Here is a 13258-nt window from a genome sequence, read left to right as displayed (position 1 = left end):
GGGGCATGACGGAGGGTACCCTATATCACTAGTAGTCATTTCCTTTTCCTGTTCCACTAGTAAATAGAGTAAGGGAAAAATTAATGTCTACATGCCTCCGTATGATCCCTAATTTCTTGTAACTTATCTTTGTCATCATTACACTCAATATATGTTGGCAGCAGTAGAATTGTTCAGCAGTCAGCATAAAATGACTGTTACCTAAGTTTTCTCAATAGTGTTTCTCGGGGAAAAAAACTCCTTCCTTCTACAGATTCCCATTTATGTTCCTGAAGCATCTCCGTAACACTTACATGTTGTTCAAACCTATCGGTAGCAAATCTAGCAGCCCACCTCTGAATCACTTCAATGCCTTCCTTCCGTCTGACCTGGTACAGATCCCAGACATTGACAGTACTCAAGAATAAGTCACACCAGCATCCTACATACGGGTCATTCCATGTCAAGTGGCCTAAATTTAGACAAGCTCGCCACTCAACCATCCCCAATTTTGATAAAATTTTTACAGGATGTACTTCTAGACCTTACATGAAGCAGTGCCAAATTACAGCTTTATAAGTACTATGGTGGGGCCACTAGCCACCTTTTCATAAAGACTCTTTTGACATTGCGACTGAAATGAATAAATAATCAAGTTTGTTTTACCATTGTTCAGGATCTAAGAGACTTGTCAAGCTGAAACTTTGTGATCCTGTTCAACATTTTGGGTACAATATCTTAGCTGCAAGACAAAAGGTCAAACTATGGTAAATTCATCATAGTGTGGTATCAAAGTGGCCCATAAATCTTGTCATACCAAATAAACTTACATTTATATTACATTAAAAAATACATGTACCAGTCGTACTCTTTATGGTTCCCAAGGCAAATATTTCAATTCTTATTAATTCATTTCCTCAAATTTGTTACTAGTAGCAATTACAGTTGATTCTAACAAGCTATAATGTCGGCCCATTCTTGTTTCTGATGGAGCTGGAATGACAGAAATAATGTATTGGTTCGGAATGCAACAAGCATCCTGCCTAGCTGGCCAATAGAATGAACTTACAGGTCCATAGGGGTGCAGGAAACTGACAAACATTTTCTTCTTCTGAAACTTCAGACACATTGCCAATCCACCATTTTCCATCATATATATATAGGCCATGTATTGGCCCAGTTGTAAGGCTGTAATACTTCTGAATGAAACTGTTGCTTAACTTTGGTCAACATTTACCACAAAAAATTGTATCATTGGATAGTCTTCTAATACAAACTTGCTTTTCATTTAATGGCACGAAATGGTTTTTATCTCTTGTTCCTGCACAGCCATTTTTTAAAGCTTGCTTCCTGCTCAGTTTTTAATGTTTCAATTTCTTCTTTTGAAACAAAAATAAATTTGACTCCTCAGATATTCTTTGTATAGTATTTAAACAAATCAGTTGGTGTCAAAATCTGATCCTCAGCTGGTCTTTGAAGGCTTGCTCTTGCTGCCAGGTGCTTTACAGTTCCTCCAATTCCATCACATGGAGATTTTCCATGGCTTGTAGCAAAGAAGTTCCATTCAGCTGAGATTCCAAAGTCATTTTGATGGTGGCAGATATTCATAAAATTTTTGAAGTTTTTGTACAGCACTGTTGACACGTCACTGAAGTAGTAAATGTGTGTTATTTTTCCAAGGAGACACTTTAGATCTTCTATTAATTTCACTATAAAGGCATGTACAGCAATTGCATCATGTTTCAGGCTGTCATTTATTAAACAGTAGCTAATGCTGTTGATGTCCATGTTATTTCTGAAGTACACAACAAATGGGTGTAACATTGTCTGGCTGTTATTCCAGTGAAAACCTTGAGCAGCATCCTGGACAATGAAGGAATAATTTTCAGCAAAGTTCATTAATATGATCAGTTCAGTTGGCTTACAGCTTTCTTTTATGAATTTTAGGTGCTTGCTCTGGTGGTTTGCAACAAAATGATAAGTGGAAAGTTTGTCAATTTTTGAAATCATATCTTCAATAAAATCCTAGGTGGTCATCTGCTTGGTTTCTAATGTATCTTTATCAGTGTGCAACCAATGTTTGAACCCAATGGTATCATCTGGATCACTGTCTTGAAAACTACTTTGTAAAAACTGTTCCAATAGTTCTTTCCCCAGACAGATTTCACAGTGATGAAGCATGCAGTCTTTGAATTCCAAATCACACACTGTTTTAGCAATCAGCAAGCATCAGTTTCACATTTTGGTGTGAAGTGCAAACACAGACTGAATGGGTCCCTGCAGCAACCACAGTGATGCACCACTTTGACCTCAATTCACAAAATTTGGAAAATCCAATTTTAGGCCCATGCTGAAGTCGATATGCAGCAAACATTTCTTTCAAATTATTGAGAAGAAGGTATTTTTGCATCAAAACTTTCTTTCCTTCTATTCTAATTGATGCAGTCTTTTTTTTTAACTGGACAAATTCAGCTAAATTCTTCATTCTGAAAAAATGTTACCACTCTTTCTTTTGCGGCATCTGAAATCATCTTGCTACACTTGTTCTTTGGCAAAGCTAATACACCATTTTCTGCCTGTAACTTCCTAGCTGCTTTTACCATCCTCTCTGAAACACCAAATTCTTACATTGTCTCTCTTATAGTCCAGCTTTGTGGTGCTAATGTCAGTATTTGCAATTTTTTCAGGCTGCTTTGATAATTGCAACTTCTCTTTCAATTCTTTAATCAGCTGCTTATAATCTTCACAATCAGGACATGTCTTGCATGTATTAGGTGTTTGAAGAACTTTTGGGGGCAAATCCTCCAGCAGCAGCAATGTTATTTGCAATTGCCTCTTGAGCTTCGCTTATTTTTCATTTTGTGTAACCTTTCACATCCCTTTTTGATACTCTGGAATTTTAGAGGGAAGACCTCAAAAGCAGTTTCACTTGAATCAGTTGAGACTTCTGGATATGCTTCATCTTCTGTATGGTTTGAAGTTGACTGATGTTTCTGCTTTCTTTGCTAAAAATTGTTTTCTGGAAGTTGGACAGATCTTCTGACCAGGTTTCACATTGCTCTTAGTCACGGCTTGCAAATGTTTTTCTGTTTCCACATTGACAGCCCGTAAACCCTTTTTAACAGAATAGTTCTTTGCACAAAAAGGATTACAACAAGATCTCTGTAGAAAGTCATTTTTGTCCATTTGTATTGCTTTGTGATAAAAGCATATCTGTGCACTTTCAGTAAGACATCTGTCACTTCTTTGGTTTATTAATTCCTGTTGCTCTACTGAAAATTCTGTGATTGAAATTAAGCCTAGTTGATGTGTGTATGTTTTAAGATGACATGCAGAATTATCTGCAAGGCCAATGACAAATGGTAATGAAACCTCATTGATTTCCATTACACTACCATTAAATTTATGCTTCCAATTGCCATTTGTTTCAATATTACATAAAGTAGAAGTGAAGTATATTTCCAACTGAAAAATATTAAACTAACATTGATAATAGGAACTTCCTTGAGAATACAACAGAAAAAAAATTAAATAACATGATAAACATTTCTAAAGAGTCACCCCATACCTTGAAATAATTTTTACTTACCGAAAAAAGAAGTTTATCCAGCAACGACAATACACTTTACATCATTTAAAAAGGCACACACAACAGCTGAACAGCCTTCACAAAACAACAGTGTTCTTCAGACTGATTGTTGAAGCATGTTACCAAACTTCATTGTTGACACTAAACTGGTCTGTCTCCAAAATAAAAACTTTTTCTGATCAGATAAGGTGAGCTCGGATAACTCAGTTGTTATATGAGCAATGTGGATGCCACTTGCAAAGCTTTATTAGATGCTGACAGGTTGCAGATAACTAAAGTATCAGCTTCAGAAAAGGCAATAAAGTATAGCCAAAATTTGACACGACAAGATTTATGAGCCACTCTGATAGCACACTATGATGAATTTACCATAGTTTGAGGTTTTGTACTACAACTAAGCTATTGTACTCAAATAGTTCAACAGGATCACAAAGTTTCAGCACGACAGGTCTCTTAGATCATTTCAGTCGCAATGTCAAAAAACAATCCTTCACGAAAAGGTGGCTAGCGGCCCCATCATACTACTAATGAAGCTGTAATCTGGCAGTGCTTTATGTAAAGTCTATATGTACATCCTGTAAAAATTTCATCGAAATTGTAGATGGTAGAGTGGGGACTCTTAGGCCACTTGACATGGAAAGACCCTTACGTTTCCCTTAACAGGTGAACTACTCTTCCCTAAAGCAATGTTGACCATTTGTCTTCCCTAACACCGTTCTCACACACTAGTTCCATCTCGTATCGTTTTGCAACATTCCACCCAGATATCTGAACAACTTGACTGTGTCAAATGGGGCACTAGCAGTACTGTATATGAACACTATAGGTTTGATCTTTCTACTCATCTGCATTAACTTACATTTTTCCACATTTAGGGCAAGCTCCCATTCATCACATCAATTGGAAATTTTGTCCAAGTAGTCTTGCATCCTTCTACTGTCACTCAACTTCGACGACTTACCATACACCATGGCATCATCAGCCATCTTTTACATCACTTTCTTCCAAACAAACACAAATAAATAATTTACATCTTACCATTCCAGGTGGTGGTCCCATCATATGAGGATGAGGATGCATTCCAGGAGGCGGCATAGGTCCCCAATTGGGGTCAAAGGGAGGATGACCTCTAAACCGAGGCCCTCTGGGACCACCGAAGTGTGGCGGAGGTGGACCTCTGAAAGGAGGCCCTCTGGGACCGAACCCCCTTCCCCTAAATCTTGGGGGTGGTCCATGTGGTCCTCCAGGAGGGGGTCCACGCGGGCCTGGGCCGGGCCCTCCAGGTGGTGGTCCAAAATCGTGGGGACCACCAGGACCACCTGGACCTCCAGGTCCTCCGGGCCCTCCAGGTCCACCAGGCCCACCAGGACCAGGGCCACCTCTGCCAGGAGGTCCTCCCCTGCAAAAATAATAACTGGATGAGGTTGCTATCATGACTCAGATAATAACAAGCTACATATGTTTGTGTTCATTAAGGATTATCATATGGATGGTTGAGGGAAATAGTCAAATTGTGCTTTCTCATATACAGTCAGCATATTGTTCCATCATAACCAGAATCAAATCTAAATCTGAAAGTGGGATTGTAAATTAAGTACAACATTTAGCACTGAAAGCACATCCGTTATGGACACCTATGTACAGCCTGAAAAGAATTGAACTGATGTATGCAGAGTGCTGCAAATTGCACTAACATTAAATATTGTAAGATACACACTGCCCAGTCACATCAATGTGACCACCGCCTATGCCCAACGTCAATGTTTACAGACAGCAAGAGGCAGCACAAGCAGTGGATGGTATTTAATGATTATTTGTGGCTGAGGGCGCTACACAGCAATGTCATCAATGCCATTGTGTTAATGAGATACCAACATGGTTAAAATCAATGAAAAGGTCAATGAAATTGATAAAGTTTCCACCCCCCCCCCCCCCCCCCCTAAGAATCGCAAGGCAGCCCCAACAAGGTGAGATTCAGAAAATCCCATAATAATATCCCAATGAGCCAGAGCAAATAACTAGATGAAACCATGAGCAAAATAATTGTAAAAATATTGTTAAAAAAGAGATAACTGTGGCTGGATGACAGCTTATAAATAATGAGTCACCCAGCCACTCTGACCCTTTTAAAATCTCACACTCAATATTTTGCGAAGAATTCCGGACACCATACAAAATCTTAAAATACGAACACTAGTCTCATTATCAGTTAAAACACATGGAAGATTCTGTGGGAGATCCAGTTCAAGCCTCATGTCATCATAAAAAAACACTCATTTAAAATATTTCCTATTGATAGCTGTGTCCCACATCTCTGAAATACTGGGGGCTCCTTCTGATGTATGAAGAAGCTATGTGCCAATGGGCAATTCACACTCCTAGCTGTTTAAGGGCTATTTCTTCAGACTGTCGTGGACAGGTGGTAAACCAAAGTTGCACTGAGGTTTTTATGGAATTTAGTCTATTATTCCTCACTTTCAGTCACTGACCTTCCCACTAACACATGACCTTTCTAGTCACAATGAAGTGACAGCTTCCAGGTGGACTGCACACCATCTTGGCAGCCTCATCAGCAATTTTATTTCCCCAAATCCCTATGTGCCCTCTCAACAACATGAAATGATTTCCTTAGCTTGCCTTTGCATGAGAAGGAGAGCATCCTGCACTTCTTGCAGCATCTGATCTTCTGGGTACGTCTGTCCAATAGCGAGAAGGGGACTTTCTGAGAGTCTGAGCAGATAAGGAATTTCTTGTCATGACACCATCTCATCTGCTTCACTGCCCTCAGGATAAAAAACAATTCCTCATAATAAATTGAAAATCGGTCGGGGAGCCCTACTCTGATGACAATGTTGGGGAACATGAGGGAACAACCGCAAAATTCTCGCTGATTTAGACCCATCCGTGTAAACAGTAACGAAATCTGGGTGGCAATGTAAAATCTCGTTAAATTTAATTGTAAAAATATAGTGTGGGGTACAGTGTTCCTGTAAGCAGTCAGTTCCAAAAGTAATCTGTGTGTTTGTAGTTGCCAGGGGAATGCACTACTCAGCCCCTGGTTTTGGACCTTGTTTTGTTTTGGGGCACAAAAACAACTAGGCTCATATGCACCCATGTCAAAACTGTAGAACACGAAGACAAAGAGAGGAGTTAAAAATGACTACACGTCAATCCCAATCAAAAGAAGAAAAGACAGCTAAAAACAAGGACGTGGAGATAGATCTATAAAATACACCATCAAGAGAGAGGTCCAGAACTAAAAGTTACATGGCCTTCACCATATTGCTATGATTGATATAAAGTAAAACACAGTCAACAGCCTGCGTGTCATTTGCTAAAATGGCTGATAACGCAGATGGCAAACACAAACAGGAACATAAGCTGTCAAAAAAGGGGATTCTGTCAGGAAATGGTGGACCGTCAAAAGATGAACGCAATCTTCACAAAGTGGTGGGGGTAGAACCAAATGGTGACGGCTAAGACAGTGCCCAATACGCAATGAATTCCTGGTGGCAAGAGGGCCGAGATGAGGTCGTCCAAGATGCTGGGAGAGGCTTAACAACACGGAGCTTGAAGAGAGGAACAGTGGTGATGTCAAAGTGACACCGCCTACTGACAGGCGGCAACACGAAGATCATTGAAAGGAGTGTAAGAACAAGCAGGCCAAGGTAAGAGGACTGCAGCGTTGCCAGCAGTGTCAGCGGCCTTGTTTCCTGTCAGACTGGTGTCACACAGGAACCCACATAAACATCACAGTAGCTTAATCAAGAGTGATCAAGTGACAGCTCTCCTGGACCCATTGCACTACAGTATGGACAGTGTACAGCACACACAGGCTCTGAAGGGCACTGAGGTAGTCGAGCAGATGACGCAATTGGAAGGCCTGTGACACCATATATACTATGTGGTCTGATACAGGGAGAACATCTCTGCTGTAAATACTGAGCAGTGTTCCAGAAACCGATACCCAAAAATTTCTGCGCCAATGACAATGTCACATCCAACACCATGGTCAGTCCGAGAGCCATCTACACCAAGTTACCATCTCAAGTTCCTTGCAAAGGTTGTGAAACTGAAGACGTTAGATAGATGCTGGAGTAGTGTCCTTAGGAAGCGAATGAAGGCACCAGGAAAGTTGCAGGTCCAGGAGGTAAAAGAGAAGAGGTACGTGCTTCATACTGGAAATAGTAGTCATCAAAGGAGGAGGCATCACATGGGTGTCCACTCATGGCACACAAACGGCATGCATGTCTGCTGAGGACACGGAATGACGGCGGTAGTTCGGCAGCTTCTGCATTAAGCGGGCTAGTGTAAAAATGTGCCAGTGGCCAAACATACTACGAGAGTGGCTAGTACTGAGATGGCGTAAGAGTGTTGGCTGTGCAGATGCATAGAATAAACACCCATAGTCTAGTTTCAAACGGACAAGAGACTTGTATAAACAGAGGAAGGTGGCACAATCTGCTCCCCAAGGACACTTAGGGGCTGCACATAATGTGTTGCCAGGTAAGACACGTAGGAGTACCAAGGAAGTTTCCTATCAATCATGAGCACCAGGAATTTCGTAGTTTCAACGAACGGAAGAGCAACAGGTCCAGGATGTGAAGATGGTGGAAGTAACCAATTGTGCTGCCATAAATTTATACAAACTGTTTTGTCGGTGGAAAAATGAAAGCCACTGTCAATGCTCCATGACAAGATAACTGAGACAGTGCTGAAGACAGCACTCAATGAGACAAGTCCGTGGAGAACTGCAATAGATCACGAAATCGTCCGCGAAAAAGGAGCCAGAGATGCCCGGTGGGAGACAGGCCATAATACGGTTAATGGCGATAGCAAAGAGGGCGACACTTAGGACCGAACCTTGAGGCACACCATTTTCTTGGATAAAGGTGTCTGACAAGGAAAAAGCCACACGGACCTTGAAAACTTGGTGTTTTAAAAATTCCTGAAGGAAATGGGGCAGGCGGCCACAGATATGGCACGTGTAGAGAGTATGGAGGATACCAGGCCTCCAGCAGGTGTTGCAGGCTTTCACCAAATTGAGAAACATGACCACAGTCTGGGACTTTCACAGGAAACCACTCATGACATGAGTGGACAAAGTCACAAGACGGTCAGGCACAGAATGGCGCACTCGAAATCCACACTGTGCAATGCTTAGTAAATTGCGAGACTCAAGTCACCATACCCCTTCTGGGCATAATCATATGTCCCGTCATCTTACTAATACAGCTGGTGAGAGGAATGGGGCAGTAGCTAGAAGGAAGGTGGTTGGTTCTGAAACATCTGGAAGTGAACAGTGTCTGGGGCTGGGGTGGAGGAGTGAGAGCATGACCTAACTCCCTCACATTAAAGGCGGCATTGTAGTACTCAGGATTCTGGGAAGAGAAGGGTACTGCCCAAATCTCCTCTGCTCGTTTCCGATGGAAAAAGGCAGGATGATAGTGGGAGGAGCTAAAAATCTCTGCAAAATGGCGGCCCAAGGTAATGGAGATAGCAACTGGGTCCACAACGACATCATTTGCTACTGTCAGGCTGAAAAGTGGGAATGGATCTTGGTCCCAAAGAGCCGTCGGAGGTTGGCCCACACAATAGAATAGGGAGTGCAACTGTTAAAAGAAGTAGTGAATGAAATCCAGGTAGCTTTTAAGCTATCCTGAAGAATGCAACAACACTGTTCATACACCTGTTTATAATGAATGCAGTTTGTCATCATAGGATGACAGTTAAAAATATGGAGTGCGTGTGTATGCGTGTGAATTGCATCACTGCACACTTCAGTCCACCAAGGGACCGGGACACAGCATGGTAAAGAGGAAGTGCGGGGAATGGAACGTTCAGCAGCAGTAAGGATAACATTTGTAAGATGTTCCAACCGGTCATCAGAACTGGGGAAGTGTGTTCATCGAAGGTTGCCAGGGAGGAGTAAAGCCTCCCACTGGCCGAAACAAGCTGCCATTTGGGTGCGCACATAAGTGGGGTAGGAGTCAGCAAAGGCATAGCACACAGGAAATGGTCGCTTGAGTATGTGTCAAAGAGAATGGACCACTCGAAACTGGGCAAGCTGGGCAGTGCAGAAGGATAGATTTGAACAAGAATAGGTGTGTGTGGAGTCTGAAAGGAATGTGGGTGGTCCTGTTTTAAGGCAGAAGAGGTTAAGTCGATTAAGGAGGTCAGCCAAAAGGGTGCCTCTTAAACTGGATCTGCGAGAGCCCATGAGGTGATGGTGCACATTAAAGTCACTGAGCAGCAGAAAGGGGTGAGGTAGCAGCCCCATAAGCTGGAGGAAGTCTGTCCTGGTGGTTTTGGAAAACACAAGGTTCTCCTTTGCACAGACACAAAACGACCTTGTTGCCTGTGGGCAATGATTGAACAGTTACTCCAGTGGCGGCTGTGCAATGTCGCTGAATGCTGACAATATACGAATGGACAAAGCCCTATCTGCTTGGCATACCACGAAAAGAAGACACTGAATAGACAGTGGAAGCTCACCAGCCTCCGCATACAAGTTAACAACAGGGTTCATGCGATAGGCCGCTGTTGACCGCCTAATACTCTCGTGGTGAACTGCATCCAGCATTTTAAGGTATAAAGGCTTTGCTGAACCATAAATCTGGCATCTGTATTCAAGCTGGGGCTGCGCGAAGACCTTATAAAGTTGGGGGCAGATGTGTCCTGTCAGTTCCTGTATTTAACGATGTTTATGACCCTGAGACATCTCAATTTCAGTTCTCTAAGATGTGGCAGCCATTAGTTTCTTATCAAAATTAAGGCCAGTTACTTCACCTTTTCCTTAAAAATGAGTATAGTGTCCCCCAGTCTTAAAATGGGTAAATTAAAAAGAGTGGGAATGACTGAAATCAACACAAACAGTTTTCTCCTAAGGGAACTTAAAACCTGTAGTGTAAGACCATTCTTTCAACTGCCTGATTATCAGTTGCAATTGCCAAATAGTCACCACGAGATTGGAGGACGCACAGAAGATGGAGAAGCCATCCGCAACAAGGAACACAGTATGGGACAATCATGCTGGGAATGTAATATTGTTTGCTGCAATGACGAATGTCATGAAATTTAAAATGCTCCTTTGAGAAACATCATTCCATTGCATGAAACAATCAAACAGTACATTCCCAACCTTGTACCTAAAATATCTGTACGAGGGGAAGGAGCGTATTAAGTGGGTAGAAATCCACGGAATCCCCACTGATAGAGCTGCGACAAAGTATTATGCCTCAAGGTAATATCATAGGCCTTTTCCAAACCAAAGAGAACACCACAACACCAATAAGGTGTTGTTTATGAAGGAAAGCTTGTTGAATTACTGTTTCGAGCAGGGTCAGGTTATCGAGCCTAGAGTGATACCTCCTGATCCGTACTGGGAGCAAATGAATAAGGGACCTGGTTTCAAGACTCCACTAGGCACCAACTGACCATATGCTCCAGAGTCTTTCCTATGCAGCTTGTCAGGCTAATACTACAAAACTACCGAGGTCAGTCCGATCCTTCCTTGCTTTTAAAATTGAAGTAAAAACAGATTCTTTTCAAGAGTTGTAAAGTCTGCCGTCATCCAAAATTACTGAAAGAGCTGAAGAAGGACCTCTTCCAACTGTGGGCCCAACTGTTTCAACATGCTGTTTGTTGTCAGGTCCTTTCTAGGCCTCATACCACAAGCTACAGACAATGTGGAATCCAACTCCGCAGAGAGAAAGGTTGGTTATATTCCTTGGTGTTGGTGAAACAGTAGTTAAAAAAAATCAGCCTCAACCTGTGTCTCTTGATACTGACAGAAAGTAGGATACTGGCTAGAATTGGCCGTAAGGGACTTACACATGATTTAGCCATTGTCTGAACTATGTCTCTCGGCGATGTTACAAGAGACCCCCATATTCGTACAGCTGCTATTGGCAGTCAAGAAGGTACATAACGCATGTCGGGGAGATGCAGAAAACAGTGCACTCATTGTTGTAATGATGAAACAGAGATTTATCTGATATCATTTGCTTTTGCGTCAAAAGTGAAAGTATTTCCAAAATGGTTAAGTTTGTACACTGTTCACATGCCACCAAGGTTGTACAGTGTATGGCAAAATGGCACTACCAAACTCAGGAGCCAAAGTAACTGTGGTGCACCATGGACCATAGATGACAGGGGTAAACAATGGATACAGAGGTGTGTATGAGCAAACAGATGTTCACCTGTTGAGCAACTGACCGTCCGGATGAACCAAGTGGCAACCAACAGCATTTCCTCAATGACCATTAAGCATATGTTGCTGCATATAGGCCTTTGTAACAGGCACCCGGTTCATGCACCCATGCTGACTGCTGTTCATTGAGGATGAAGGCTGGCATCTGCACATCAACACTGCAACTGGATGTTCATCCAGTAGTGACAGGTGACCTTTTCAGATGAATTATGTTTTTTACATTATCTGACAGTTGGCCATTGTCATGTATTGCGTAAAACATCTGAAAACCACAATCGTCAGTAGGGTCCAGCAAGAGGGCATTCTCAGGGCAATCTAGTCATTCTGGAAGGCAAAATGGATCAACGAAAGTATGTATCTATTTTTGGGGACCATGTCTACCACTACATACAGTTTGCTTTTCCTCGCCATGATGGCATCTAACAGTAGGACAATGCAATGTAACACGTCACAAAGCTCGTAAATTATGTGTGTGGTTCAAATAGCATCAGGATAAGTTTACCGTACTTCCCTGACCAACAAACACACTAGATTTAAATGCAATCAAGAACCTGTAAGACCACCTCAGTCGGACCGTTTATGTCACATATCCTAAACCCAGTGCAGATAGCAATGGCATCAAGTTGACATGGCTCCACATCCCTGTTGGTACCTTCCAGAACCTCACACACACACTTCCTGCATATATCAAAGCAGTCCACACAGCGATAGGTGCTTATTCACGCTTTTAACAAGTGGTCACATTAATGTGACCAGACAGTGCACACTCACTACAAACATAAGAAATTGTGAGATGCTGCCAGAAATGATAGCTACCACACAACAAATAATGGCTAGTGGTTGGTTTTGAACTGGCAACTTGCACCACAGCAGCTATAAACATGAACAGCTACACCAAACTGCAGACACAGCTCAGCTTGAGGTATTGCTTCCACTCATGAAGGAAGAGAACCTGCTGTCTCAGAAATTCTCATTGCAACTGACTATAGCACCCTGGATCTAAATCTTGTCAATGGTCCTCTGTATGACAGAGCTGACAGATCCTCACATTCTGTTCCTGTTATCACATATCTCTACTATGATGAGCTTCAAAGGTCACCTCTCCCAGCAAACCTTTGCAATCATCAAGCAGGCCTTCAGTTTCCTTGAATGACCCCACTTTCCGCACACATGTAAAAATCCATACAAAGTCCCAGGGGCTATAAGTCACTGAGCAGTGCTTAGCATTAGAGCACCCTTCGTCTTTCTGCTGGGTGTTCAGGGTCTGTATGTGAGCCAACTGCCTTACCTCTTCAATCCTGATTATGTGAGGTGTTGCACAAAGTCACCCCAAGTATCACCCAGTTGAAATAGGAACACTGTATCCATTGTCATCTGGGTCTTGTGACAAAAAACTAAGTGAAACCTGTAGTGTCTTGCTTCACTGTGTTCTACGAGAATGTCATGATTGGCTGACACACTGACACGAAGATACATCA

At 42.2% G+C, this 13258-nt stretch overlaps 1 protein-coding gene across 1 annotated transcript in view; it reads right to left on the bottom strand.

The window, feature by feature from the left end:
* LOC126334901 (transcription elongation regulator 1) overlaps positions 1 to 13258 on the bottom strand; it is a 236362-nt gene that overhangs the window by 181983 nt on the left and 41121 nt on the right. The window contains exon 3 of the mRNA XM_049997613.1: positions 4607 to 4967. Coding sequence (XP_049853570.1) covers positions 4607 to 4967 — 361 coding nt within the window. The remainder of the gene's footprint in view (positions 1 to 4606; positions 4968 to 13258) is intronic.

This window comes from Schistocerca gregaria, chromosome 1, assembly GCF_023897955.1.
Source record: "Schistocerca gregaria isolate iqSchGreg1 chromosome 1, iqSchGreg1.2, whole genome shotgun sequence".
Lineage (NCBI taxonomy): Eukaryota > Metazoa > Arthropoda > Insecta > Orthoptera > Acrididae > Schistocerca > Schistocerca gregaria.
Note: the sequence above shows the minus strand (reverse complement) of the source record. Positions and strands in the feature narration are given on the sequence as shown.